The following is a 24,349-nucleotide window of genomic DNA, read 5'->3' on the forward strand; positions in this document are numbered from 1 at the left end:
ACATCGGGATTCGATCCCTCGACCTTCCGTCTTGTAGCATAGTGTCCTTTTGAAGTTTGAGATTCGAACAACATGCATCTGAGAGAAGGGATAGGTTATCTGGTCTGATGGGTCTCTTTAAATCTCCTACCTGTGACATATATTGCTTTCGTACTCAGGTAACGCTATGAACTTATAACTGGTAAAGCTTTCATGTATCATAGGATTTTAAAGAATGCCACTTCAGAAATACGGTTCATATTCTGCGCAATATTACCTTCTTTCTGTATGCATCGCTGGGAGAGGAGCGTCATGAAAAGACATTCCTCCCAAACTTGTCTATCCGTCATGCATCAGGCCTAAATCCCTCTCTGGACCAGGAGCTCACCTTTTGTTTGGCCCTTACTGTATTTAGCCATAAAAAGTAAACTACTGAAGTTAAACTACTGTTTAGGAGCAACATGCTGCCTCAATTTTCAGATAAATATTGAGGTAACAGCGTCTCACAAAACGTTGGTGACGGGCTAACAAAACACACGGCGTCACATTCCAGAAACAAATTATTTTCATAGGTCGTATTGCGAAAGGTTAGGTTGGGTTAAGTTAGGTTAGACTTGGTTAGTTGGTGCATCAAGCCAATTTGCACTCAGCTGCAGTTTTATATCTTCAGCAGCTTACAAATATTTAAGAAGATTCGAATATTTCCAGTATTTTAAAATTTAAAATACATTCAGATTTGAGATACTTTCGAAACTTACACATTTTGGGGAACTGGTTACCATGGAATTGTGTACATTTCCGAAACCTTTTCAACTTACATAAATTAGATCTCTGTGCTTAAATAATTAAACATCAGGCCATAGAGACGTATGGAACAGTGGAGGTATAGCTCCACAATTCTTGACCGTGACACCAGATGCATGTGGGCGGCAAAGCTTCATGCCCCGGCCAGTGTACCCACGAGGAAAGAACCCCCAGTACGCACTGGATAGGAGACTGGGTGGGCCCCAAAGCCGGTCTGGACGCTGTAGAGAAAATCTTTTAACTCTGCAGGGAATTAAAGTCCGGACGTCCAGCTTGTAGCTAATATAAATCATATACTTGAATAATTCCGTCTTCTGGGATGTGGCACCGTGTAGATATTGTGCAAACCGACGTTTCGGAGGATCATATCGCCTTCATCTTCAGGTTAGAAGAAGAAATCTGCGAGTGACGAACCAGTGTGAGCAGGTGGCTGCAGACTTCTACCGAAACTAATCTCTGAACTTGCGCATGCGCATCTGTTACCTAGACTGTCATGAAGCTGGACAGTGCTGCTACCTAGTGATATACATACAAAACTAATTAGTTCAATTACATCTGTTTTACATCCTTTTGTGACCTATTCACTGACTCTCCTTCGTAAACTGTGCGCGGGAAATGTGGACTTTCTGAGCGTTAAAGCAATTAGCCGACTGTGCACTAAAGGGTTAAATGCAGCAGGGAATAAATAATGCCAGTTGTGCCTGTTATGCACGGGACAGTATACGGCAATAAACCCTTTTGAAAAATCAAGCCACTTTGATAAATACTTCCTTCCTCCTCTGCCGGCCATACATAGGACTCTCGAATATTTGAAATTCCAGGGAGTGGAATAAACATGATAATACGTGTATTACTGGTTGCCTCTGTACAGGGACTGTGCAAGTGGAGCTGCAGTCGGCGATCCAGCATGAACATTGCAGATGCTAGTATACAAATATCCGAGAAATGAAACAAGGGACATTTTCTTATTGGAGTAAAGAAATTATAAACTTTAAATAAAATGTAAAGTTGCCTTTGTGCTTAATTAAGTACCACGCCATCCTTCAAAGATGAAGTTACAGGTTGTTGGAGAAAACTGCATAATGAGGAGCTTCATAACTTGTACTTTTCTCCAGGTAAAATTAGAATGATCAAATCAAGGAAGATGAGACAGGCAGGGTATGTAGCACGAATGTGGCAAAAAGGAATGCTTATAGGATATTAGTGGGAGATCCAGAAGAAAAGAAATCACTGGGAAGACCAAGACGTAGGTGAGAGGACAATACTAAAGTGGATATTAGAGGGATAGGATGGGATGGTATGGACTGGATTGATGTGGCTCAGGAGAGGGACCAGTGGAGGGCTCTTGTGAACAAGGTAATGAACCTTCGGGTTCCATAAAATGCTGGGAAATTCTTGAGTTGTTGTTGATTTTGGCGGCTCCTCAAGAAAGGGTCAGCTCCATGGAATCAGACTAACAGAGTACATAACTGTAAAAGTAAATAACCATAAACAGTGGGCCACAAATTGATAATAAAGCAGGTTCCTGATGGACCAGAAACCTTTGTCAGAATAGCCGGTCCCAGGTCCGAGTGTCGAACCTGCGGGCACCAGAATAAGGGCCAGGAGGGCTAATCACTTCAAAGTGACATTTCGTAGAGCTCACACTGTTCTGTTTGTAGCACTTGACGTTCCGGGAAATGCTATATGTAACATTGGCAGTCGGTGCGGTGCGCTTGGGCCAGGGTCGCGGGGCCCACCGAGGCAAAATCCTGTGCCGGTTGCTCTGGGAACGGAAATGAAGATTGCCGAAGCGAGGGGAGGGGGGGGGTCCAGGACGCTCTCAGCATCCACAATGATGTCACTTACAGAATCCTGTGGAGACGAAGAGTGTGGAAACCGGCCAGTCTTGAGTGTGATGGTAACCGCTGCTAGACAATTACAACCGCAGGAGATGGTCACTCGCAACCAATGACACAAACTCAATTTGTTTCCTTGCTTATTTAACTCATATTTCAAAATGTTTATTTGGAGGCACGCGGTAGCGTAGTTGGTTGAGGCCCTATGCTTCAAGCCGGAAGGCCGCGGGTTCAAATCCCGATGAGGTCATTGGATATTTCAATTACCTAATAATTCCAGCCGCACTATGGCCCTGGGGTCGACTCAGTCTCTAACAGAAATGAGTACCAGGAATCTTCCTCGGGGTAAAGGGCGGCCCGCGCGTAAGGCTGACAACCTCACTGCCATCTGTGAGCCGAGTGTCTAGAAAATGTGGGAGCCTCGATCGCTCACACCCCTATGGGCCTTCACGGCCTGTTACAGGGATAGCTTTACCTTTACCTTTTACCTTCCTCCAATTTATAAATAACTAACTTAAACAGTCGCTAAACAGAACAACAAGCAAATCAATTATCACGTAACCTTTTGAGACCAGTCAATTATATTTAAAGTCTACAAATTTTAAAGCAACACTTACGAAATACACATATGGTTGTGTTCTGTGTCTTTACGATTACATTTGATTAATGTTAAGTAAGAATAATGCATTTTGAAGCTCTTTCTGGCTACATTTTTCAATTTCAATACAAGAAAAGCCTCGAAAATTCCATTTCACAGACTCTGAAATATGGAACGTTTTGTTTACTTGGCACATAAACCTTAAGCCTTCTGTTTCTTGACATGCCGATTACAACATCCCTCGCTTTAAAGAGATCAGAAGAGAAAGGATTCTTTCAGCCATGCTGAAGAAGCTGAAAGAAAATGGTGCTGCTGAAACGGTGTAGATGAATAAGTGGCCTCTCCATCAAGAGAACAATGGACAGTCGCTGTTAGGTGACAGCTGACACACGAGGCGCGCACCATGCCACTTAGTGGCGCTGCAGTCATTCTATTTCTCATCTTGCCGCTTGGTGTCTCTACAAGTCTTCCCTTTCACTATGACACGACCAACAAACAAATCCGTCACTGTCAGACAAAGAAGGAATTAAAGTTTGAGACTTTTCTGTCGATAGAGGCTACAATTTTGTAAGCCATTAACCACTCTTCTACCAGAGCAGCTCAGTAGTAAAACACTTGTGAGATTCGAAGCTTTTATGGTGATGCGAAGCTGTAGAGTCTAGCGAAAAGTTTATCATCGATGTTTCGGAGGAACCTATTGGTCTCGCGTAGCCAAGCCTCCCCACAGACGTCTGTTGTTTATTTAACGACGCTCTCTGTAGCTCTGACTAATCGAATGACTGGAAAATAATAAATAATATACTGCGTCGAAAGAAGTGGTAGAGACTTAATTTCAGGTACTGGCATCTGAATTTGCATTTGTGTAATGATAACAGGCATCGGGGAATTTCTGCCCCAATGTCACTTCTTATACCCGGTTCCCACATGGACTCACCAGGGATGGAACAAGGGCCACTGAATAGAGACGCCGGTACGTAACAGCTTAAACTATGCACCGGCAATTAAATACGCAATGTGATGCATATGACCATTGCTAGGCAACGGCTCGGTAAACACATTCCCGAGGTTACGCTGTCAATAGTCGAAGGACATCCGAGACACGTTTCCGCAACAACAAATAAGCACACACAAATAGAGGAACTGTTGGAGGTGATGATTTCTATTCAGTCCATGCCGAAGTTATAAAGGGAGGACACGTGAAATCGCTCAGTCAGTTAAGAAGCTGTAAGAGAACTGAGACAGGAGAAAGAAAATGGAGCAAGTCCTCGACAGTAGATTGATTGTGAGCTATTGTAATTGATTGTAATTAAGAGTGATTTTAAAAGAAGGCGACAATAAATCCAATCATACAATCCGGAACCAGTTATTATTAGTCACGGAGGACACATGACTTTTTGGTGTCAGAAGTGGATACGACCATAAACAAGTGACAGTATTATACGTTTAATAGTGAGAATAGTTACAATCAGTTTCGATTCATTCAATGCCGCTCCTTGAAACGTCAGAATTTTATGGTATCTGAACCGGAATTGTTGAAGTTTCATTATCTTCGCACTGTCGCATAAAGCCTTTGATGTAAAACGTGTCATAGAACATGATGCAGTACCAACGACAGCGAAATATGTGAGCTGTAATCGACATTGCAACGCTGGGGGACACTTCCTGCTATTGGCGGAACACTTGGGAGTAACGTCATCCAATTTGAAATGTTCACCCCAACTTCGATGGGGGGGTGGGGGGTGCGGGGAATTGCGAAGCTTTGTGAAATATATCACTAACAGCGGAGAATATACCCTTTTTGCTCATGTTTTTTTTTCTAATGTCCAAGACTAACGCATTAATAATCTAAAAGAATGCAATGTGATGACAATGTTTGAATAACTGTGAAGTCCCTTCTGGGCCAGTGGGGCTTTCCTTCATTGATTTTTTGCCTGTTTCAACAACCACAATAAAAAGATGAAGGTATCCCTGTAACACGCCGTCAAGGCTCCCACATTCTCTGGACAATCGGCTCACAGATGGCGGTGAGGTCAGCCTTACGTGCCGGCCGGCCTGTCTCCCACGAAGATTTCTGATACTCATTTCTGTTAGAGGCTGAGTCAACTCCAGTGTCATAATGCGGCTGGAAGGATTAGGTCAACTGAAAAATCCAATGACTTAATCGGGAATTGAACCCGTGACTTTCAAGTTTAAAATTTAAGACAAACATGCTCACGAGTTTGCAATGTTTTAGGGGTCTCGAAAATCATAACCAACCTAGAGATGAGGAAACTATATAGAAAACTTGTATCTACTCGTAGTAGAGGACATTGAAGAAAGAACTTCGGAGTGACTTAGACATACGCTCACAATAGTTCAAACAGGGTGGGGGTAAGAACGTTGTTGACAGTAAGCCACACGTTATACGAAAATTAGGAAGCCCCTGAATAAGATGGCTGTGGATGTGGAGAATGATTTACGAGAGCTGCATATGAAGAAATTGAGGCAAGAGACAAATAACAGAATTGAGTAAGAATCTGTCGTAAAGGAAGTCAAGGCAGATTCAGAGTCAGGGAGTAAGTACATAAATAAGAATTGGAAAAGTTTTATGTTATTGCTGAGTACTATACTTTGGGACACAACGTCGTGTAGTGTGGTAGTTTACCGACGTTTCGGAGGAACTTATTGCTTCTTAAGTTCAGAGTCGAGACTGGGACTAAGTAAACAAACAGAACAAAGGAAGCAACATGCAAAGCGCACATTTTCCATTGTTGAGATTTCTCATTCTTGTACATTGAATCTCGAGACAGTAAGTTACAACAAAACACATGTTAACATTTACCAGACCATAAGGCGTCACATCCAAAATGACTCCACTCTTACGTGATTATGACAGTAATAACCTCAAATCGAAGTTTTATATCACTGTTTCCTTACTGCACATTTCAAACAAAAGACCTTATATACAATATTCTCTGTAAAATCTAAAGCAACAATTGACATAAAGCAGATTGAAACCCGTGTAACCGGAAACGTTTGCAGCGCCTCAAGTCGGTAGCAATTAGAACTACACCTGAGAAATGTACATACAGTTGAGAGGGTTACCGGAAATTTGATGCGAGTGAGAGGAATAGATTAATAGGTAACAGGATATGACGTAAGTAAGTACAGTCGTCTTGATTAAGTTCAGGTGCCGCTTGCCTTCCTTGAGGAAGTGGAATCCCACGCTGTGTTCGTCTTGTGTATCGGATCAAGTTGTTGCAGGTTGGAGGGGGGGGGACGAAAAGAAATGGCATAATAAATTCCACCATCTTGGTGTGGGAATGTGATGGAGCTAAATTTATGGAAATTAAATTAAACTTTAATTACAGTTCCAAAGAAAAGACATTTGAACATGGATGAGGCTTTTAAAGCTAAATCCATAAACGGCAACAAAATAACAGTAATTAATGTTGCCTATATAATTTTCGAAAGAATTAATTATATACACTGAGGTTAAAGTAAAATCTTCGCCGTACTTAATTAAGCACCATGCAATGAAGACCTTCACAAACCCCAAACTCGTTATTAGACAGAGGTTACTGGTCATCTTCACGCCCCGGCCTCTTCACCTCCGTCGAAAGAGGCTCAATTTGATAGGTGGCTCTGCTGGTCACATAGCCGGTACAGATGCTGTGAATAATCTTTCGAATCCCGTTTCGCCGGCCATCCATAATGTAGTCACTACATTAACTGAGCCATACCGGCTATAATTTAATATCATTTACTTTGAACCCAGTGTTACATATGCCATTAATTTTTTGCGTATGTTTCAATCTTTGTCGATACGATAGCAATTCACTGAAGAAAGATATGTTTCGCTATTGAATTCACGGGTTTCAGTTTAATTCCCTCATCCATGAGCGATTAACTACGCACTTATGTCTCAGGTTCTTTGCGTTATGAGGGAGTTAGTGTAATGCACAACGAAACAGGGGCATGAATAGTTCCCTAGTTTAACGGCTCGAGAACTAGTTCTATGGACCAGAGTCCTTTACACACTAACAGTTGCACAGCCGGTCAAGAATTCTCAGTATTTTACAGAACCCGTAGTTCCGCTACCTTGTTCACTGAACCACACAGATCCAGTCCACACACTATCAACTATTTTAATATTATACTTTGATCTAAGTCTACGTCTTCCAAGCCGTTTCTTCCTTATGGTTTTATCTGCCAAAACTTTATCCGCTTTTCAATCTCTCGCATGCGTGCTACATGACTAGACAACATCATCATTTTTTTATTCGATAATCCTAATAATATTTGGCGAGGAATATTGATTATTGTTTCCTCACAGCTGGGCAGCACTGTACTAATGAAAATAATTTTTGTTCGAAGTACGGACGTGGGACGTCTACAGATAAGACTAGGAGATAGTTAAACGTTTTTGTTAACGCGCTAAAAGTTATGACACTTTTCACACTCGCAGCTACCTTTAATAATTTTTAAGGCGAAGTATTAAGTATTACACTTGAAGCCGGAACAGGCTAGACAGCCTAATCCATAAGAATGTTTACTGCCTACTTACTTCAACTGCAGGAAGTTCTTAATTACGAAATGACGACAATGAATCTAAAATATTGTGCAGTAAATGCAGACATTAAGAGTAATTGGCTCACAGAGCCGCCAGACGTAAAGTGTGGTCATGAGCCCCGTGGAGATCGGAACCAAGAATCACTGTGCTGGCGAGGACCAGCAGCAATTTGGCAGTCAGTCTTTAAAGGGTTAATCCCACGACGAGGGGACAATAAAACACAAGAAGATTACTGTATTTTGGGATGTGACGCTGTGCAATCTGGTAGAACGTTATGAACGTTTCGAAAGAACATGCTGACTCCGTGTTCAGGGTAAAAAATACAAGTATTAAGAAATATAGTACGGATATAGGGGGTGGACAGGAGCCGTGAGTGAAACAGTAAGAGTAAACAGAACAATGAGAAGAAAAATGAAAAATAAAGAATCCGTCCCTGAAGATGGAAGCAAGAGGTTTCTCCGAATGGTTAGTAAAGTTCTATCAGATAACAGGGCGTCATATAAGACATTAATCTTCATAATAATCGCCATGGGAACCACAAGATTCGCTATGAAACACTTGTCTCCATGTCATCAGTGGGGATATCAGCTCATTTCGAATAAAACTTTATTCGGGATGAAGCTCTTCGTGGTTTTTCTCAGTTCTTTCGGTCAAATGCTGCAGTAACACCTCCCTTAGGCCACCACAACTTCCAAATCTTTCCATAAGAAGCTATATATAGCATCAATACAGAGAGCGTCGTTAAACCACTCATTTAAATGCGTATTACGCAAATTCTCATATTGAAAGTTGAAATTTATAAATTATAATTTTAGATTGTCTACTGAAGTACCTTTCTTGAAGGTCAAGGTTTGTGCAAATCACAGTTTGAAAATCATCGAAAAGGTAAAACACAATAAAATAATTGCACGATACATATACGAAATCATTACCAATTTTTATTCACTACAATTAAAATATAAATTATAGTTTAGCGTTTATCAAAAACATTACAATAATTACATAACATCATATCAGCTACAGCAGCCAGTTGTCACAAAAAAAATATAATTTTTCTCAGGAAGCTTCAACTACGAGACAAAAAGAAACATTTCTCAAGATAAATATATCCTTTTTTTGTAAACAAAATTGTTAATTCAAGCATAATACAATAAGCTTAACATTTTGACACATTGCAACTGCCGCCAGACTATGTCAAGGAAACGCGACCTTTAATGAATGACAGAGAAGAAAATACTGCATTAGGGGTTTAATGAATAATTACAAAAATAATTTTACACAAGACAGATATACGTCACCTAAAATTAAGCTCGTGGCGTTCATTACTTACTGATGAACTCCACAAGCATCTGACACTAAGTGACGTTTGTTTTCTCACATCGCTCCGGTTTTAAAAAACACATGTCACGTATCATTCTTTGAGATTACACAAAAATTATGTGCAATACTGGCAACTCCGTAATATATTTCAGGACCAGCATTTTCTCTTCTCTCCTAAAGTCAAGTTCTCCAGTACCCTCACACGCAGTCCTAGTTCAAAGCTCGAAAAGCATAACTCCCAGGAAAATAGCGATTTTTGAGAAATGTGCGGGGTACAATAAATCGTTTGGCGCTGTGTGCATCGGAGCAAACTCGTGACAGTATTAAGAGAGTGCTAGCATGACTGGGTTTCTGAACGCTGCCCATCATGTAGCACTCCGAACGAGACAGTGTTTTGGGGACTGTATCTATTTCTGTCCTGGGATGAACACTGGTCTAGTCACAAAGAGCTACTCCCAGTCACTGGGCCAGACACAAAGAGCTGATCTCAATTACATGGAGCTAAGCTCAGTCAATAGACCAGTCATAAAGGGGTGTTCTCAGTCATTGGACAAATCAGAAAGAGCAAATCTCAATCACTGGCCCAGTTGGAAGCAGCTACACTGTCACTGGACTAGTAAGAAAGAGCAAATCTCAATCACTGGCCCAGTTGGAAGCAGCTACACTGTCACTGGACTAGTAAGAAAGAGCAAATCTCAATCACTGGCCCAGTTGGAAGCAGCTACACTGTCACTGGACGACTCAGAAAGAGCTAATCTCAATCACTGGACAAGTTCGTAGCAGCTACTCTGTCACCGGACCAGTCAGAGAAAGCTAATCTCAATCACTGGCCCAGTTGGAAGCAGCTACTCTGTCACTGGACCAGTCAGAAAGAGCAAATCTCAATCACTGGCCCAGTTGGAAGCAGCTACACTGTCACTGGACCAGTCAGAAAGAGATAATCTGAATCACTCACCCAGTTTGAAGCAGAAAAAATCTCAGTCACGGGGCCAGTCCAAAAGAGAAGCTCTCAATAAATGTACCAGTGATTACAGTGATAACTGATCGAACTAAGTAGATGCTCGAAGATTGAGTTTCAAATGCTGCGTTCTGTTCGGAACATTGGGACAGTGGACGAAGTCCAGAAACCCAGTAACCGTTAGCGGAATAGGCCTATAGCATTGTAAACACTTAGAAGTGAGAAAGTGTTATAAATAAATGTTTTGTAACAAATAAAGTTTTCAATATTTTCCTGAAACAAAAAGTATTATCACAATTCGTGAGATCATGGCTCGCATTTCTGTGAGGGTATGAGAGTACGCTTTGTTAAAGCCTGAATGAGCCTACTGCTAAACTGAGTCTTATATATATATTTTTTTTTCTGCATCTGTTACGTGTGTATATTTTTTCAAAAATTTGTTGTTATATATTCTTTATTTGGAAATCACATTCCAGACAGTAACATCTGTATAAAAATAATTTTCTGTGCGCTGCAACGTGTTGATATTTTGCTAAATTTTAAAATTAAAAAACTAAACCCAGTTACGAAACACTGCGCAGTTTCAAATATTATACAACGACAAATTTATCAACTGGCCGTTTAAGAAATACTTTCTTCGAAGAACTCAGCTTTTTATCAGAGTAAGTGAGAATGTGTTTGAAGGTCACTTGGAGGTCGTTGGCGGTGTTGTCTTGGTAGAACCGGGATCTGTCCCCACTGTTGATATCCTGCCGCCGGCCGAACTGCTTCCCGCACCCAGATCTCCGCTGTTGCTGCCACTGGAACCATTTCGGTCATACAGATATGAGATGTATGATGTGGGGCCTCTGTACCCCGGCGGGCCGCCTCCAACACCACCGCCCCACGACGGAGAGAACCTGTCCCCATAATCCCGTCCAGAAGCGCCGTCGTAGTAGTATTCTCTGTAATCGACATTTCCTGGTCCGCTACATGAAGAAGGAAGCCTGCCATTAGGACGAAACTCCTTCATAACTCTTAAGAGGGAACTTAAGATAATTCTATGGGTTTTCTATCTTAGGATTGTAGAGTTTTTGTGGATGATGACATCGTTCAGTCTTGTAGGTCCCTGATCTGGCAGTAAATATTCAATATTACTGGTTTCCCCACCGAAGTTCTATATGCATTCTGCGTCACCCCCATGCGTGCTACATGCCCTGCCCAACTCATCCTCCTTGACTTGATCATTCTAATTATACTTGGAGAAGAGTACAAGTTATGAAGCTCCTCATTATGCAGTTTTCTCCAACCTCCTGTGACTTCATCTCTCTTCGGTCCAAATATTCTCCTCAACACCCTGTTCTCAAACACTCTCAGTCTGTGTTCTTCCCTTAATGTAAGAGACCAAGTTTCACACCCATACAGAACCATAGGCAAAATTACAGTTTTGTATATTCTAATTTTTATGTTTTTTGACAGCAGACAAGATGACAAAAGGTTCTGGTTGAACGGTAGCAAGCATTACCCGAGTTCAGTCTCCTCTTAATTTCCTCCTGAATCAAATTTTGAACTGTTTCTCTCATTCCCAAATATCTGAACTGTAACCCATTTTCAGCCACACAGAAGAGGGTGATGTAAATGAAGTATCTTTGTAGGCAGTTACAAATGTTTCAGAGGAATATACTTGATCTATCTTCAAGGTACAAGTGAAGATGAAGGCAGAAGATTCTTCCAAAATATTAATACATACAAAACTACATGGTGTTATAACCAAGAAAACCTCAATATAAATATTCGCCATTTTGGTTAGTCCAAATCTCACGTTTCTCTTTCGTCATGGCCTTTCGGTGTTCGTCTGGCTCAGAGACGGAGAGAGATGCACACACAAGCTTCATATTCGTGTCTTAGGGAAGAAAAATAGGCTAAGAATTAGGACTTTTAACTCACCCTCGATCACTCCAGCTTCCTCCTCCTGAAGGTGGATCTCTTCCCCAATCTCCGCCACCCCCGCCGCCCCTATAGCCTCCGTCACCTCGCCCGCCGTAGTCCCACCCTGACGCATACCCTCTGTCATAACCCCAGCTTCCTCGGCCACTACCTTCCCACCCCCTTCCACCACTACCAGTATCCCATCTCGAACCACCTCCGCCACCTCCGAATCCTCTATCATCCCACCTAGAACCACCCCCACCTGAAGACCATCTTCCTCCACTTCTGTCGTCCCAACTCCCTCCTGTAGAGGAACCCCTTTCGTCCCACCTGCCAGTTCCAGCACTTCCCCAGCCAGAACCACCACGGTTATCCCAACTGCCCGAGCTCCCCCTACTGTCCCAGCCCCCTCGATTATCCCCTCTTCCTCTGTCGTCCCAACTTCCAGAAGATCCCCTACGGCTGTCCCAACTTCCAGAAGGACCTCCTCTGTTATCCCAACTTCCAGAAGATCCCCTACGGCTGTCCCAACTTCCAGAAGATCCCCTACGGCTGTCCCAACTTCCAGGACCTCCTCGGTTATCCCAACTACCATAATAACCATCACGGCTATCCGAACTACCAGAATAACCCCCACGACTATCCCAACCTCCAGAAAGACTTCCTCGGTTATCCCAACTTCCAGAAGAACCTCTACGATTATCCCATCTTCCTGGGTAGCTTCCACGATTATCCCAACTTCCAGAAGAACCTCCGCGACTGTCCCATTTGTCTACAGAACTGCCAGAAGAACCTCTGTTATCCCATCCTGAAGATCCTCCCTTATCCCTACTACCCCATCCATCACCATAGCTACCGCTACTCCACCTACCTCCACTACCTTTGTCCCACCTGGACCCCGGTGGCATCCCGTACCCCAGGTTGTCATACCCATTGCCCCTGTCCAAAGTGCCGCTGCCACTCCCAGAACTGGGACACCGGATGCACCTATCCCAGCTGCTGGAGGAGCCCACTGGCTCCCCGGGCTGGCTCTGGTCCCAACTGGATGAGCCTGTGCCCCTCTGGTCAGAGTAGCCCGACCCGTAGCGGCTGTAATAGTAGCTGTCATCTCGTGTCGGTCTGTACAGCGAACCTCCTGCGACTGCCGCCAGGAGCAGCACTGTGCCTAACGTGACGAACCAGTTCCAGGAAGATGGCCGCTATTCAAAAGGAAAATATGAATTATCAGTTTTCTTTCTTTCGACGCCCTCTACACGACCCACGCCTGATGGAGGCAATACAGGCGAATTGCACAGTATGTGCCTCAATGTTTTATGTTCCGAAATTCGTGTACCGTAAATTATTATTGGGATGATCAAACAAAACTTGAGCGTACACAGCGGAAATGAGACATGCATACACAGTTGCGGTCAGAAACCATGAAAGGAAGACCTAGGCGTAGATGGAAGGATAATATGAAAATTTATCTTAATTCTTGGAAAAATGAGAGAAAGATAAAGAGAGGGGAGGAAGTGAGAAGGGAGGGTGTAGTGAGTGACACTACTTTTGGGCGGGAAGGGGGCAAGATTATTTTCTCTGTCTTTGATGGTTCCCAGAGAGTACTCGTTTGTCCTTGTGGTAGATGTAAATTCGAGGGAGGGTAAAACTTTAAGCTGGGCTGCTCTCAGTAAAGGGGGAACTCTGTTCCAGGTCAGCTATATACAAGGTGTCCCAAAAGTCATGAAATATATTTCTTTCCCGCGCTCCTACTGGTCGGAGCGCGCTGGAACCGGTTGGGTTAGGGGGGGGGAGGCCTTTAGCTTCACAGCGCGCCCAAGGTCAGTCTGCGCGAGCATCGGAGGCGTCAGTATCGCTGATTTAGTGCACCTGTGTTTTGTGACCACGTCACGGCGCGCGATGGCGGATACTTTCGAACAACGTTGGGCGGTCAATTTCTGCACAAAGCTCAACAAAAAAGCTGCCGAAACTCACGAACTGCTTAAGCAAGCCTACGGGGAGCCTGCTCTATCATATGTGCAAGTTACAAAGTGGATGAAGAAGTTTAAGGAGGGCCAACAAGGAGTGGAAGATGACCCCGCTCTGGACGGCCATCAGCAAGCCAAACCGATGAAAATGTGACTCGTGTGCGTGATCTGTTGAATACTGACCGTCGAATGACTGTCCGGTTGTTAGCCGACACTCTGAACATTCCAAAAACCGTGTGCATTGCATCGTTATGGACGAATTGAACATGCGAAAGGTGTGCGCCAAGCTGGTCCCCAAATTGTTGACGGACGAGGAAAAGGCCAATCGAGTGTTGATCGCGAGTGAATTGAAGGAACGTGTGGAAATTGAACCTCATTATTTAGACTGTGTTATTACCGGCGACGAAACGTGGACATTTGAGTACGACCCAGAAACGAAGCGCCAGTGTTGAATGGCACACCTCGGCTTCCCCGAAACCGAAGAAGGCGAAGATGAGCAAATCCAAAGTGAAAACAAAGTTCATCGTCTTTTTCGACGCCAAGGGTGTGGTCCACAAAGAGTTTTTACCCCAAGGACAGACCGTCAACGCTCCCTACCACGTGGATGTTCTAGAAAGATTAAGGAAAAGGGTCATCCGCGTGCGAAAAGACATCGCCGCTAACTGGCGGCTGCATCATGACAATGCGCCCAGCCACACGTCTCTGCTCGNGTGTAGATGCTCATGGACAGTACTTTGAAGAATATTAACACTTTGTACCGATATCATTAATAAATATAAAATATATATATATTTCATGACTTTTGGGACACATCTTGTATACTACGCGTGCCCTGTTACTGGGAAGAATGCTTTTCGGGTTATAATTTCCCCGATTTTCTTCAGAAAGGAAGACAGCGAAGAAGAACGAAGAACAAGATGGAAGAACAAGTTTGGAAAGCGTGCACTCCTCAAGGTAGTACACAACATTCATAACTTTGTGCCTTGAAATTTATGTTTACACATGCAAAGATCTCTCACACCGAATCTGACCAAAATTGGATTAACGGTTTATCACAAACGACGTGCACAATAAAGTCAATTCATGTCCTGACGTAAAGTGAACATATTAAGAGCCTACGCGCGGCCGAAATTCGGAATTCCCCAACGAATCCCAGTGACAGCCGCCCCCACCATACCGAAATGTAAAACCGAACTCGTTGGCTCAACCGATAAGCCTTCTGAATAGTATTCGGGAGATATCCATTCGAAACCTTCTATGAAAATATCGGACTCTTGCGTTAAATCAGGCAAAGACCAATTCCTTTCACTTCCTATTATTATTTACTCTCGACTAAACATTAAATGTTATAAAATATGGCAGCCTCGTTAAATAATCTAGAAACAAACGAATTAAAAAAATACATAGACCAGAAGACATGACCTCTATATCAAGTGTTCGTTTTTAAGTTGGGTTTATGGTTCTTACAGTTATGACTATGAAGTGCATTCTATTCTGGGATGTGACGCCGTGTAGTCCGATAGAAATTTACTGAAGTTTCGTAGGAACGTACTCTTTCCATATTCAGGGTATAGAAAGTAGGCCAAACAAGCAGGAAGTATGAGCTAAAGATAAAGACAATACGTTACTCCGAAACGTCGGCGAGCTTACAGCGGACTACACGACGTCACGTACCAGAAAGTGGTACTGATTTCCTTTCTTTAGAAGGTAAGGTGAAGCTATCCTTGTAACAGGCCGTGGAGGCCCCTAGGGTTCTGAGACGTCGAGGTTCCCACATTTCCTTTCGATAATCGTCTCACAGATGGCGGTGGGGTTGTCAACCGCCCTTTACCCCCTAGGAAGATTTCTGTTACTCATTTCTGTTATGGGCTGAGTCGAACCCAGGGCCATAGTACAGCTGAAAGGGTTAGATCAAATGAAAAATCCACTGTCGTCGTCGGGAATCGAACCCGCTCTTCCGACTTTTAGCGTAGTGCCCCTCTCCACACTGCTTTGTAAATAATTCCCAAATGACTCACGGGAAGGAATGAAAGCGAGGGAGGAAGATGGGGTGGTTTCTAGTCCTGTTTGATCCCCCAGACTGCAAAAGCCACCCCCACTGCTTGCTTTCATATGCTGCCAGCCATTACGAGCCCAAGTAACCGGGCTGGAAGCAGGAAGTGAGGTTAGGGCCAGTTTAACATTGATTGTTGCTAAGAAGCGAATGAGCAGCACATCGGCCTCGTCGGGTGCCTGCCTCGTAAAGTTGAAAGGGTCGTAAAAGGGAAAACATGAAATTTACGAGATCAAAAAGGAAGAGGCATATGCTCTATATCCATGTTGGATAAAAAGTGACTCAAACTTCATGCAGCAAGCTTACCAACAGAAGCGAGAAATAAATTAAACTGTCATCTAAGCATTATGTTGGCAACAGTCACAGACTTACTGACTCTTCTCTAATACTCAGTATTACTAAAGCAAGGAAATGCTTCTTAGCTTACTTAGGGATTTCAGTTGGGGGGGGGGCGGTCACGACGCTGTCAGTAGCTACACTATTTAGCATCGAAAAACAGGATGACAGATTTGAAAGGGTTTGGAAGGCTGTGGCCTAAACGAAGTATTATCCCACAATTTGCCTGAACAAACTAAAAAACTACGAAACATGAGTAAGGATATCCTACGTCCTTGCTGAGATTCGATCTCAGTACCTCTCATATACGAGAGACAGTCAGTAAACAGGTCACAAATGGAAGTAAAACAGCCGTAACTGATGAAATAGATTCTCTGTGTGAATCACTAGGTAGCAGCAAAGTCCAGCTTCATGAGAGTCTGGGCAGCAGACGCGCATGCGCATGTTCAGAGGCTAGTTTCAGTACTAAAAATGGCGACAGTGTTTGAAGCGTTTGAAGAGTGTTATTACCGAAGAGCAGCGCCGTGATGTGGGTTTCTGTAGGTATAAGGACTCAATACAAAGGACATTCATAAATAAATGTTTCCTGTTTATGGTAGGAAGTGTCTGTCGCGTAAAGCGCTTCACGACTGGGTCGAGAAATTCTCTCAAGGACATTCGAAAGTCGCAGATGATGAAACGGAGGTTCAGAAGTGGCTGAGCGAACAAACAAAAAAACTTAAATACTACGGGTTTCGACGCACTGGTAAAGTGACTGGTCACGTATATCAATGTTGGTGGAAGATATGTCGAGAAATAAATGCTTTTTAGGTTAGAGTATCATATGTTTTACGTTCTATATTGTGACGTGTATACCCATTGCTAGGCAACGACTCGGTTAAATACGCCTCAACAGAGAGATTGTTTTCTATGTGGTCCGCCCTGCGACCGTTGCTATGCAACGATGCGGTAAACACGCATAAAACAATACGAGGCAATAGAAAACGGTGTTTTCCATGGAGTCCGTGTTCTGCAGTATAAAGCAGTGGAGAACAGCAGTCGAGTAGAGTGAAGAGTCGAGTATTCCGTTGTAGAATAATGGCAAGAAAGCAATTAGACCATTTAAAGAAGACTTCAAGTGTGAATTGAAATGACAGTGAGACTTTGAAAAATCAGTTGCCAGGATACGACCAGTGACGACCGAGAACCCTAGTGCACGTGTAACGGTGAAGGGCAAAGTGTGTAGAACAGCGATAGCGCTGTATTGCCTGTAGTCCCGATTTGTGTGAATGTATAAGGTGTCAATAAATCCAATCATCCGATCCAAAACCTACTACAATCACTAATATACGTAACAATACCAATTTATGACCTATTTACGGCCTCTCCCTCGTATGAGTCACAATAGTTACTGCCAGACAATACTGATTTGGTCACATGTGAACACAAGACAGAAATCTTAATTTTTATCTTAATCAAATTTTAATCATTCCAAGCATAGAACAAGCTGCCTAGATTGCATTAGCAATATATGAAGTGCACCCCACATATCCCCCATCAAGTTTCATGTGCCTCTTGTTCGATATCGCTGCTTCACTCACTTGCTTTAAAGTGTTGCTTGCAGAAAGCACGCTCGCACCGTTCTGTGCTTCAGCACGCTTCCCGCGGAGTGGCTGTGTTATTATTAATATAACCTCGTGTCATGAGACAGCAATGCGGGAAGATTAATAAAATGAGGGCCATTAGTCATGAGACGTGTAAAGGGGAGAAAATATTTTGTAGCGCCCTCTGGTCACAAATAGCTGCAAGAAAATCGAAATGACAAGCCTTAGGAACGCCCCCAAACCGCCAACTTTATTCGCTCCATTTGTCTTTAATGTAGAAACAATTGCTGAACACAAAAGGAGTTTCAATATCTCGGTTTTATTCAGCCACTTCCGATATATGGTCAATAAGTAAATAATATTAAAGCAGAGAGAGAGAAAATGTTGCAAGAAGAGCACGTGTTTTTCCTGGATATTTTAAAAGTAATTAATGAAAGTAGTAGCCAACTGCACGGAGCTGAGCCCTTCTTGAGAAGCTGACAGTCGCTCAGGTAGTAAATACTTTCATGGAACATGAATTTTAATAAAATGTCCATAAGAGCCCTCTAAGGCCCCCTATCCTGAGCCAGATGAATCCAGTTCCACGCCCTACCATCCTACTTCAGTAACTCCATGCAGCTGTGCCCTACTTGAGAAGCGGCCAGTTGTGCAGCTACTCGAGAATTTCCCAATATTTTATGGAACCTAAAGGTATATTATCGTGTTCACAAGAGCCCTCCGCTGGTCTCTATCTTGAGCCAGATCAATCCAGTCCACACCAATTTTGCCGGAATTTGATCACCACCTAGCGATTTATACCTTTCCAATTTTGCAATAGCAATTTCAACCTCAGAACGGCTAGGATCAGGTACTAACGGCTCAGCTGTATGGATTTCTGTCTGCCTAACAGCAATGACCCTATGTACATTCAATAACTGAGAGAAGTAGTTCCTCCACCTATTCAAAATACTGTGGGAATTTGCAAGCAGATCACCATTCTCATCCCTCACTAAGTTACTGCTTGGCTGGTAACCCCTTTTAAAGTCATTTACTCCTCTATACAGGTCTCTAATGTTCTTGTTCCTACTGTTCATTGCAAGCTCATCAATTTTGTCTTTCAGATATTGCCTCTTTTTGTTCCTGAAATGCCTGCTGGTTTCACGTCTTATATTGTTCAGATTATCCCCATTTAACTCGCTTGGATCTTGTAAGCACTGCAATTTGGCTTGTTTTCTTTTATGTAATAAGTGTGAGCATCTTTCGTCGAACCATGGCTTACGCTTCTTCAATTCATAATAACTTAGACGCTCTTTGGCAGAAATTTTGATATTCATTTTAACAGTTTTCCCAGCTGTTTGTATCAACCTCAGGGAGTATTTTACTTAATTCCAAAAAATAAAAGGATGCATACGAGATCACGTTACTGTCTGTGTGTCTGTGTATCCCTCGTAATTTATTTTTTGTTTTTTATGCGGCCCGTTTCGTATCAAAGGGAAGTACGCCATTAGTTCTTCGCAGAACTTCTCGTAAATATTATACTTCCTCCCATGCATAGATTTTGCAAATGACCTCTTTTCTTTATCTTTTACGACCAAAATTTGGCTTGTATTTTTCTTTCCCGTGCATGCTGCTTGCCCCGCTCATGTCATCCTAACAATACTATGTGAGTACAAATTAAGAAGCTCCTCGTTAAGTATTTTTCACCGTCCTCCAGTTACTTCCTCTCTTTTAGGACTAAATATTCTTTGCAGGTCTTCTCAAATACATTCACTCTAACTTATCCCCCTAAAGTAAGAGAGCGCGTTTTACACTCATACAAAACAATAGGCAAGAGTTCTATATATTTTAATCTTTATGTCTTTAGACATCAGGAGGGTAGACAAAAGATTCTGAACTGAATGTCAGCAAGAATTCTCCAAATAACCCCATAAATTAAACAAGGGAATAATAATTCTGTTGGTCTCAACGACTGATGCAATCATGCCTTTTGCTTACTTGACCCAAATAGCTTTCGGGGTTTTGTTAACTAAATTAATAAACCATCCCCTTTAATGTCTGTGATCAGGTTCATGAAAACAGTAGCGGGTTATATCCAGTGGTTAATTCTGCCACCAACTAAGGCAAATGGATGTAGGGCCTAAACATACACGTAACGGGTGCCTATCCGAGTTCAAAGCGATATTTCCTGGAATTTTAATTTCAGTCCAAACAACGCGAATAACTTGTTGCGCTTTCATACAGGATCACCATGGAAAATTCGTAACTAAGCGGTTACAACCACATGAAAACAAACACAAACCACTGGCAATGATCGAAAATTGTTCCTCTGCTAATTTAATCAGAACGCTATGAAGGCGTATGAGGGAGTGGCACTAGTTGGAGGTGAGTTGTCAGCTACACGCTCCGGCCGCTTTACTCCCGAGTAAAAAGCCCCGTTACTCATTCGACAGGAGGCTCGGTGGGCCGCATAGCCGGTCTGAACGCTGTGGATAACATTCTTGCTGCTACCAGGACTGCAATTCCGACCCCTCGGTCGTCCAGCCCGTACCCAGTCGCTATACCGGCCGAGCTATCCAGGCTCCTCACGTCCAGCCCGTAGCCAGTTGCTATACCGGCCGAGCTATCCCGGCTCCTCACGTCCAGCCCGTACCCAGTCGCTATACCGGCCGAGCTATCCCGGCTCCTCACGTCCAGCCCGTACCCAGTCGCTATACCGGCCGAGCTATCCAAGCTCCATCGACACAACAGAATAAACACTTGAAATCCTGAGACTTGTTATAAAACGAAAGAGTCCATCTTGTTGTCTACTCTAACATTTTTCTGTTTCAATGTGGCCATACACTGGCTGTGAGCTATATCTGCGGTATGCACAGGCCGTGATGTTTGACCTGGCCACTAGGGTGCGAGAGAGGTGTGAGCTGAAGTAGCGGGACAGTGGCTGCAGCTTCAATATGGGGGAGACGGACTGTGACGCACTGTCCCACCCGACTAGCAATGAAAAAAAGAAGGAAGGCCATGGCTCAAGAAAGGGCTGTTTTGCCAATGATGATGCTGATGGAAGCAAAAGACAGATAATAAAGGACAATAGGCGTCCGTCGTAAGGAGGCCAAGGTTCACCGAGGGCCACGTAGCCAAGGAATGGAACTACCCGAGATCCTCAAGGCAGTGATTATGATGAGCACTCTGTTTCCGGATGTGACGTCACGTAATTTGGTAGACATTTACAGGCGTTTCCTACTCTTCGACCGTGAAGATGGCGTCAGTACCTTTCTCTGAAACGGTGATAAACGTTTACCATACCGTACGGCGTCATATCTTAGGCGCTGTGAGACTTCAACAAATAAAACCGTTAATTTTTTAAAGAACAAACTGTTTTCTTAGAGGTAGAAAGCAAAAAGGTAAAGTTGTACCTGTGCTTAATTAATTAAGTACTACGTCAAGAAGGCGTATGGGGGAGTAGACGTATAGAGTCACGTTCTCTTATCTTCGGCATTACTTGGAGGTGAGTGGTCAGATTCACGCTCCAACCGCTTTATTCCCATGGAAAAAATTCTCTGGTATCCATTGGATAGGAGGCTGGATACCCCAGAGCCGGTCTGGACGTTGAGGGGCAGAGCAAAATCTTGACTCTACCCGGATTCGAACTCCGATCCTTCGGCCGTCCAGCCCGTAGCCAGTCGCTATACCCACTGCACTGTCCCGGTGGAATCAAATTTAAAATTAATTTCTAAATTATGTTCGGTGTTGTCGTTAGAACCGATTGGAGGCTTCTGGTTCAGAATTGTTATGGTCAGGAAATCGTCTTATGTACTTGTCGTCTAAAGATAATGAGAATGTACTTAAAGCTGTCAGACCCGCCATCTTATGAGACAGTGCTGCTGTAAAAAGATTCTAATTGGCTCTGACTTACGCGGAGCCCCTAGCACGCACATCAAGTGTTCAGGACTTGAGCTTACATCCAGGTGCTCACACTCTTACACTTCTCAACGTGTGATGTTTATCCAAGATGCATTGCTGTGATGGTAAAGGCCATTACGTATCTCTACCCTACCAACCTGCGAATGACATTCAAATGTAGAGATTTTGAAGGTGCCTGAAGATTTATACTGTAGTCTTCTGGGCTATGACACCGTGCAGTATGGCATTTGGTTACATATATATGCTACCATACATCCTGAAGCTTGAGATAGTCTGTCCTATCGAAACATCGCTAAGAACTTGCCAGAAAAACAAAAATCCTCTAACTTAAGTTCACCGTAATGATGGAGGAAATATACGGCTCCGAAACGTTACAAACCAGAAGAACATACTGCCTCCATCTTCACAGTCCACCCTGAAGATTGAAGAATATGCAACTCCGAAACGTGAGTAACTAGCTACATGACTATACAATGTTATAACTCGTAAGACAACAAATGATTGTTTCCTCTGTTAATTAACAATGATAACTGAGCCGAAGAAGTCATATAACGGTATTGCACAGGGACAAATATGTCTCTTTACGTGTATTCCACACTATGCATTCACTTCATATATTTCGTGCAAGAACCCCATCAAAGTTTAAATTCTCGAAAAGAAATATGCAGGGGAATTCTAAATTATTGTCGGAGTTTCTGTGGCCAGCAGGCATGGTGGTGAAGGCAGTTCTGAACTACCCTCCAAACAGTTGTTTGTGGTACATCTAACTGCAAAGATGCTCGTCTAGTTGTTTTCTGCGGGTCTCGAGAAAACGCTCCCTGCATTCGATCACCATCTTCGTGAGAAATGTTTGGTCTTCCCGCTCCTTTTCGGTCTCACAAAATTATTTTAACAAACGTCGGATAGCATTATCTGAAGGTGGGTCTGTTCTGCACTGAGTTCTGTAACGACGTTGCGTTTTCATAACGCACTTTCTTGCGAAAAACCGAAAGTCGCACCTTTCTTTCTCTTGAACAGTCGCCGTTTTGAAGTATGACGTAATATTCTCTTCCAGAAAAAAATGCGGGGAGTACAGCGTTGCCAAATGAAACTTTTTGAGCTACAATTTAATATCCTGTAAGCAGTTTTATTTTGTTTTCCCAGGTTTGCAAATTATAGGGCACGGAAACCCCGACAATAATTTATAATCACATGGTATGTGTTTACAAAGCGTGAGAGATATAAACTAAGACATGGAAGCGTATAGAGGCGTAGAGGCACAGGTCCGCCTATTCTTAAATTCGACATCAGATGGAGACGAGTGGTTGGAACCTCGGACACCCATTGAATAGGAAGCTTGGGGGGTCGCTACTAAGTGAGCTGTCCCAGCTTGGAGCATAGACAGCACTCAGATTAAGCAACACAGAGAGCTGTTGCGTACGGATTGATGCCCGCTGTGTGATTTTGCGGTTATCCTGAGAACGAGGTAACACTGCGGTTATTACGTACAGGCTGACATGACAGGTTACAGCTCTTTGTGCGCATGAAATAAGGTAACTTCTCTTACAGCAGGCTGTAAACCTTAACGGCGGGAACATATTATCGTTACAGCTCACAGCGCTTGTCTCTGACGTCGCATTGTTTCAACCAAGAATTACAGAAGGCGAAAGACAGTTTGGAAGCAATGTTCTGTCTCTACAAATAACGCCAGTACTCGTATTGTCGACTTGAGGTAGCGGTAACTGTGCAGAGGGATGTGACGCCGTGCAGTCCGGCTCAATTTCACTGATGTTTCGTAGTAACGCACTGTCTCCATCTTCACGGTAGAAGAGCAAGACAAGCAAAGTGACCAGAACTAAGCAAGCAGCAAACAGAGGTTTCCTTCGAGATGTCGGTCGACTTCTACAGGACTATACGGCGTCAAGCCCTAGAAAACAGTACTCTGTAGCAGTCGGTATCCTTACGGTTCCTTAATGAAAACAGCAGCGCAGATCAAGAGAATGGAAGAGGACGAGAGAATGAGACGCTGAAGAGAAGATTAAGAATAGGAGAAAAGAGTGAGGGGGGAGAAGGAGAAGACACAAAAGCAGTAGAATTAACAGGCGGTGGTAGTAGTAGCAGTAAAAGAAGATGAAGCTATCTCTGAAACAGGATGTAGAGGCCCACAGGGTTGTGAGACGTCGAGGCTCCCACATTTTCTCTGGCCAGTCGGCGCACAGATGGCGGTAAGGTTGTCAGCCTCACGCGCCGGCCTCCCTTTAACCCTGAGGAAGATTCCTGATACTAATTTCTGTTAGAGGCTGAGTGAAATCCAGGGTCATAGTGCGGCTGCAAAGTTTAGGTCAATTGAAAAATCCACCGGGAACCAAACCCGCGACCTTCCGGCTTTATAGCGCAATGTCCAAACCACCTACGCTACCGCGTGCCCCAGCAGCAGCAGCAGCAGCAGCAGCAGCAGCAGCAGCAGCAGTAGTAGTAGTAGTAGTAGTAGTAGTAGTAGTAGTAGTAGGGAAAATGTGAAGTTCGTGTGCTTAACTCATTCAGCATTACGCCATGAAGGCGCACGGGGGAGTGACCTTG

General features: G+C 43.4%; 1 protein-coding gene across 3 annotated transcripts in view; it reads right to left on the reverse strand.

Moving 5' to 3' along the window:
• Positions 1-8,687: 8,687 nt before the first annotated feature.
• Positions 8,688-24,349, reverse strand: part of LOC111871049 (chondroitin sulfate N-acetylgalactosaminyltransferase 2) — a 365,067-nt gene continuing 349,405 nt past the window's right edge. For 2 of the 3 annotated variants that reach the window (XM_033754080.1, XM_023863789.2), the window contains 2 exons: positions 11,976-13,156; positions 8,688-11,017 (listed from right to left, as the gene is read on the reverse strand). In XM_033754080.1, coding sequence (XP_033609971.1) covers positions 10,735-11,017; positions 11,976-13,156 — 1,464 coding nt within the window. In that variant the 3' untranslated portion in view covers positions 8,688-10,734. The remainder of the gene's footprint in view (positions 11,018-11,975; positions 13,157-24,349) is intronic. The other variant, XM_033754081.1, reaches the window with a different exon arrangement.

Source organism: Cryptotermes secundus, unplaced genomic scaffold (assembly GCF_002891405.2).
Source record: "Cryptotermes secundus unplaced genomic scaffold, Csec_1.0 scaffold73, whole genome shotgun sequence".
NCBI classification, from domain to species: Eukaryota; Metazoa; Arthropoda; class Insecta; order Blattodea; family Kalotermitidae; genus Cryptotermes; species Cryptotermes secundus.